This window comes from Paramacrobiotus metropolitanus, unplaced genomic scaffold (genome assembly GCF_019649055.1).
Source record: "Paramacrobiotus metropolitanus isolate TYO unplaced genomic scaffold, Prichtersi_v1.0 Parri_scaffold0000240, whole genome shotgun sequence".
NCBI lineage: Eukaryota > Metazoa > Tardigrada > Eutardigrada > Parachela > Macrobiotidae > Paramacrobiotus > Paramacrobiotus metropolitanus.
This window is the reverse complement of record NW_026570460.1, coordinates 1-6598: the sequence shown is the minus strand read 5'-3', so window position 1 is coordinate 6598 and position 6598 is coordinate 1. Positions and strand designations below refer to the sequence as shown.

Below are 6598 nucleotides of genomic sequence, written 5' to 3'. Positions count from 1 at the left end.
CGCAATACCTGCACGGTGCGGTATGTGCATGTCGGCGATGTCGCTATAATCCGTACGGCGGGTGCCGGGTAGAAGACATTTCTACTAGCTAATAATAATACGACAGCCGTTCAGCACTGACTGCCTTTACCGTTAGCGGTTAGCAGGAATAATTATGGCAGTGATGCACGTTCCACTCTCATTCCTAGGCGGCAGCTGACAGCGATGCCCAAACAAAATCGCGGCGATTCGTGTTATTGCCCGACCGATGTCGTCTAGGCAACGCCTAACACTAATATTACTGATAACGTTTACCAAAAAAGGGACTGCTACAGTGCTCCATGTTTTTCTCGACAATTATCGGGACTGTTCTTCCGGGAAAGGTTTTCGCCACCCTGCGAATCAGCTGTTATCGGCTGGGCGATTACCGGGCACAGCATTACTGCGCTTTTCGCAATGGCGGTAACCAAGTATGTGGTTCTACTGTGGACAGTCACAGTCATTCAGCTGTCTGGATGTTGCAGCCCATCCCAAACAGAAAGATGTAAGTGCGAAACGGGTACCCCGATTAAGGAAAATGGTCCGGTACATGGTGTCAAAAATGGTGTACATACCTAAAAACTTTCCGTTTCGCGCATCTCCGAATCACTTTTTTGTAATACTTTATGTCATTCAAAAGCTAAATGATCTGTATATCTGTAGATAGTTCTGAAAACCGTTGGCGCGCGCAACATCCGGTTGCCGAGATATGGCGAACTAAAAGGGGCAACAGTTTAAATGTATTGTTGTGTACCGAAAGTCTGGTTATTACCCGATCTTCGTGAAACTTTGCTGTAAAAGACACATGGCCATAAAGTCGAAAGTGAGCCAGCATTTTTTCCGATTTGAAAATGAATTTCAAAAATTTTATTATTCATTTTAAAATCGGAAAAAAATGCTATGGATCTGAAATTGGTCCACTTGCGACTTTGTAGCCATGTACCTTTTACAGCAAAGTTTCAAGAAGATCGGGTAATGACCAGACTTTTGGTAAATAACAATGCATTTAAACTTTTCGCTCATTTTAGAACACCATGTCCCGGCAACCGGATGTTGCGCGCGCCAAACGGTTTTCAGAACAATGTATACAAATCATTTAGCTTTAGAATGACACAAAGTTTTACAGAAAAGTGATTCGGAGTGCGCGAAAGCGAACGTTTTAAGGTATGTACACCATTTTTAACACCATGTACCGGGCCATTTTTCTTAAATTCGTCATTTGATCTCTGTTACCTCGTAACAATATATTTGACGGTTAATGACCTATTGGATTACCCAACATAATATTGTGATTTCAAAACAGTACTGTATTTACACGATATTAAAGGACAGAGAAATCCCCAGGACCGCCCGCACTAGCTGTCGGTTCATTTGACATCAATGGAGCCGACGTCTAGTGCGGACGTTCCAGGGCATTTCTCTGTCCCTTAATATCGTGTAAATACAGTATGTATGTGGCGCAAAACTCTCCCATTACCGCTACCCCACAATGATCTTTCCCGTGGCACTTACCGGAAGCGCGTCCGATGCAAATACTTCGGGTAGCAATCGTATCACCCGCTACCTAGTATGTAATAGCACCATGTTGTGCTTAGTGAGTGTAAACTTGTGACTCTAGAGACTTGTAAATCGCTGATTTGTAATATAAGTCGCCTCGATAGACACTGTTAGACGATAAACTCGCATTCCGTCGACCGAACACAGCAAATTTTGAATACTGGCGGGAGAACGCAAAGCCAAAATGAACGACGTAACCAACCGCTAGCTACAGCAAATCTCAGTGGTCAGCGACTAGCGAGTATGGACAAGCTGTTGTCCGTCCGTCGGTCACCGCCACCAAATGCACAAACGTATGCAGCATGGTGCGTAATCCTTATTAACGCACGCACTTTAAGTTGCAGACGCAGTTAACGCACATACACGGTGGCCGTATATAGGTGCGCATACCGCAATCAATTCGCGGTGTCCGTCCGTCGGTCACCACCACCCCTTCCATGGCCGCACGGTGGCCGTGTGCAACAAAAGTATATATTATGTACTCGTACTGTCGTTAAGAGTGTCGTACATGTGCAAAGGAACTGTAGGGATCACAGCAACTGTAGGGTGATAATGTAGGAATCCCTGGCAGCCCCGTTTACTAAGGCACTTGCCACCCGTTTCACCACGACTCCACGAGTACAGTACGAGTACCCTTATGGCTTACTAAAAGTTAACTTTTCCACAAGCGCTTAAATGAAATGACCGTCACAATGTGCAAACTTCAAACTTCGTACTCGCAGAGTTAAAACTTCAATCTGACCGAATAAAAAAATCAGAAATCAAAAACCCTGCTCTAGACCTGAAGAAAACATTGAAGAACACAAGAAAACACAGGAAAACATTAGAAAACATGAGAAATTTAAGAAAGCAGGGACACAAGTACAGAGGGTTATTCAGCCAAGTGTGGACACTTTTTGGAAAATTTCTCCTTAGCCGTCGCGGGCTCATTTTACTTTTTTAAAAATTTTATCAGGTAGCCACAACACCCAGTCATACTTTAAATTCAACCGAGTCACGATTTCCTCATCCTGTAGCTCAGGAAAAAATTAAGTTTGTCCCCCCCCCCATGTTGGCAACAGTTGACCAGTTCAACTATAGGAAATGCATTCCCTTTATTCAAAATTTATCTAAAATTTGAATTTTCGCCATAACCCGTTGAAAACCTGTCGGGGGTTTCGAACAGTCCTTTTCTAGAGGAATTACTAGTACTTCTCGATTGGGAAGCTGCATCCTTGTTTACTCAGCAGTGCTCCCGGGAGCACGTCTCGGGTTCTGGACGACTTCTTCTTCCCTGCCAGGCTTGATCCGTGGAGCGTCTTTCTCGACCAATGAACATTGTAAACGGTAGAGAAAGACTTGTTTTACAACTTCAGTTTATGGAGGGGCGGAAAGGATAGCTATAGTTTCGTGCATAAGAGTTCGGGCAACGGGCATGGCTCCTGTGGGTCTCTTCCTGTTTTCGCGTTTTTTCCAACCGTCCTACCGCAAGAACGCCCAAGAATATAAAATCGTTTTTGCTATAAAAAATATCCGGATCGTCGTTTTTCACAATTAAAACCATGCAGATTTGAAAAACACACGATCCTTTTAAGGCCAGGTGATCGAAAGCCAAATTTTGACTGGTCAAGGGGTGGAAGTCGGAGTCTTTTGGTTAACAGACAATATCGCAAGCATTTTGCGCTGGATTTTCACCAAAATTTGCAGAAAGCATTCAGATTAGTTAGTCGTTGTACTGAGATGCTTATGGCATCATTTCTCTTAAAACGAAATTTATAAGGAATTTTTTTTTCGAAGTGTCCACACTTGGCTGAATGACCCTCTGAAAGTGAAGTAACCAGTGCAGTTTGTCACACGATTGCGAGAGCCGAAATAAACGGTGGCCGAAGTGATAGCATGTGGCCGAAATGTAACAGAGGAAGTAATCGGATACGAATAAGAAAAGATCCGAGACAGTTTGGTTTCTAACAGTGACACATTGAAGCTTAACCACCAAAAGCAGTCTTGCCGGCGGACATCTGGCAGTAACCACTGGACAATTTATTGCAGTGAATGAAATCCTAGAGGAGGGACTGCGGCAGCAACGTCAGGACGACCTGGTGATACTGCCGTTTGACCGCGGCTGGGGAGGAGCGAGCGAGCCGTGGCCGGTCTACAATCAAGCCGGGCTGGAGCGTCCACACCTGGGCGATCATGTGACGTTCACCTGTCAGCTGCCGCATGGTAAAGACGGGCACGAAGTATCCTGGCGACACCACAACCGTGTCGTCTTCGAACGCGGCCAGCCGGTGGGGCCGGTGGAGGACGGGCACGAGTACAGCTTCAGCCAGCAGGACAACGTCCTGCTCTTCCGCATCCATAACGTCTCCTTCCTGGCCAGAGGCGAGGTGACGTGTCGGGACACCGTCACCGGCATCCCCCTCCAACGCTACAGGCTCCTGCCGTTAGTCACACGCGCCAACCAGGTTGCTTACAGTTCTCAGGATTAGACAAGTACATTCCTATCATTGCAGCAAATATTGCGACGGCTGGTAATCAAAGAAGAGCATCCTACTGCTTTTCTTAAAGAAAATGGCTCGGTACATAAATGCCAAAAATGGGATACATAGACTAAAACTTTCGCTTGCGCGGTACCGACTGTCGACCTCTGCGAGAACTAAATGTGCTCCGGTAATGTTGAAGATTTCTGGCACTTATTCTTTAGGTGTTCGCTACACCGCTGCCCAGTCAGCGGCTGACCGCCGGCGCCACCCTGACGATATCCTGCGCGCTGCGTCGGCCGCTGTCACCGGAAGTGATCCAGAATGATTTCCCGCTGAACCATGTGATGGTGCGCCATAACGGCCGGCTCGTGAGCACGCGGCCGGCGGAGGCGCTTTACTCCCTGCCCCCCTTCGAGCCGCCGTCCCCGGAGGACGTGGAGGCGTTTACCGCGGCCCGGTTCCTGAATCGTCCTGGCTTCGACAAGCGGATTTTCGTGGATAAACACATACCCAATATCACCGCCCTCACCGGCAACGGACCGGCGGAATGCTGGTACCGGCCGCATGTCGGTCTCCATGAATGGATTGTGCAGAGGGCGCTGATCGTGGTGCAGTGACACAGTTGGTGCCGTCAGCCAGTGATTACGAATTCATGCAATTAGCCATTTACTCGCACATCCTGCCCAGCTCTCGCATACTGATCCTCTTAAATTAATTTAAATTGATGCATTTCCGGACTCGAGAGTGCTTGTTCAGTTTACCAAGGATTTCGTCTATTATTCTGTTATTGATTTCAGTTTAATTTATTGTTAATAATTATACAGTATATGAACAGTACCCAATTAACACCAAACTAATAAAATAAATTATGCAGGTGGTCATAATGCACGCGATTTCTTAGATACCGATACCATTAATTCACAAGTATACCGTACCGTACACTACCGTACTGTGACCACCATTAATTTCACGCGTGACCTTTTACAAGCGCGCAGCTAGGGTAGGGAATTTGGTTGCGTTACGCAAGGATGTTTTCATCTTCTAAGAATGGTATATTTTCCTGATTTAATACAATCTGTTGTGGTATGCAGCGTGTAGGGCAAAAGCGAGGCCACTACCGAAGAATAATCGCCCCATACACCGCTTATAACATTTGTGTACCGGAATGATTTATATAACACATTATTTTGGCGTGAAAATCATTTATGTTTGCAACACGGTTTATGCTAGCTATAGTTGTGTGAAAGTTCTAAAAGCTAGTTTAAAGAGGTTTACCTAAAGTAATAATATTAGGCATTATACATTGCTCACAAAATTCATTTCAAAATTGGCAAAAAAACATCGCCCAGTTCGAGTACGGTGCTCGAATAACAATATATATCTATATAACTGTTTCATGCATGTTTTGGCGCAAAATGTGAGGACGGTTTACCGGCAGCGTATAAAAACCTTTTGCTTATACATTTTTTACAGTGTTTCATTGCATTGTGTGGCTCAATGATTTGTATAGATTAGCGTGAAAAACGCTTATGGGGAGTTGGCGAGTTATGGCTGTAAGAAAATTCCAAAACGTTTAAACGCCTTCAAATACAAATTTAATCGCCCCAGTGAAATTTAAACGCATTACCAAAGGTAGACCGAGCCCGTCACCGAGGTTTCCCTGCAAACGCTGCGTTGCCGTTTACGATCAAACTTTTGCAATTTCGCGCACATAAATCCGTTGCACGCTGAAGCGAAAAAACTATAAAAATTTTAAGATACCGATGAGGTTGGGGGGAGACGCTAAACTAGAGATGGCAACGGCCGGCTAAACGGCTGACCTTTCGGCTGACGGCCGGCTGAAATCCTTAGCCGGCTAACTTAACGCGGCTGGAAGTCCCAGCCGGCTAAGGCGGCTGACCAATTTTTCCAGCCGGGCTTAGCCGGCGATAGCCGGCTAAGCCGTTTAAGCCATTTACCGTATAACAATTAATAATAATGTTCTAGCTGAAATTCCTGTGTCGGGGACCGGTGCGGAAAAAACTGTTGAGGCTTCGACCATAGAACCCGGGTCGCTGGTGGTAGGACATCATCTTCAGTGTCCGCGGTCTGATAATCATACCGTGCTGCATTTTCTGCAATTTCTTGCACTAACGCGATGCCTCCGAATGGCATAGTTATAGTTGTTTATGGCACTGATTAAAAAACTTAAAACTGCAGCCACAAACCCGAATATTTTGCGATTTATCGAAATTACTATCGCCTAATCTGCAAAGCCACAATAATACTGGCAGTGAGCACTGTGCATTCGCGAGACGGGAATTCATGCCCAACCAGCTTATTTATGGTTTAACAGTTTAACCGAGCTACGGCGAAACGTACAACAGAATCACAGCGTGCGGCAATGCGCCATGCGCTAACCGCACTGCGTTTTTTCGAGGGCGCCAATCGCTTGACATTGCAGCCGCAAAAGCCGCTAAGCCGAAGTGGCCGCCGGCTAAGCCTCAGCCGGCTGGAATCCTTAGCCGGCGTAGGCAGCCGGCCTGTCGTCGGCTACGGCTCCCAAATGTGCTCAGCCGGCT

At 46.2% G+C, this 6598-nt stretch overlaps 1 protein-coding gene across 1 annotated transcript; it reads left to right on the top strand.

The window, feature by feature from the left end:
- The first annotated feature begins 303 nt into the window (after nucleotides 1-303).
- On the top strand, nucleotides 304-4825 carry LOC129601487 (uncharacterized). Its single transcript, XM_055500314.1, has 3 exons — nucleotides 304-523; nucleotides 3604-4019; nucleotides 4259-4825. Exons 1-3 carry the CDS (start codon nucleotides 436-438, stop codon nucleotides 4652-4654), a joined length of 900 nt encoding a protein of 299 aa, XP_055356289.1. The 5' UTR covers nucleotides 304-435; the 3' UTR covers nucleotides 4655-4825.
- Nucleotides 4826-6598: the final 1773 nt, after the last annotated feature.

What these genes read in the sequence shown, in the direction of transcription:
- LOC129601487 (XM_055500314.1), top strand. Translation starts at nt 436, where the DNA reads ATGGCGGTAACCAAGTATGTGGTTCTACTGTGGACAGTCACAGTCATT. An exon ending in CCCATCCCAAACAGAAAGAT is followed by an intron (nt 524 to 3,603) that starts GTAAGTGCGAAA and finishes AATTTATTGCAG; the next exon opens with TGAATGAAATCCTAGAGGAG. An exon ending in TAGTCACACGCGCCAACCAG is followed by an intron (nt 4,020 to 4,258) that starts GTTGCTTACAGT and finishes CTTATTCTTTAG; the next exon opens with GTGTTCGCTACACCGCTGCC.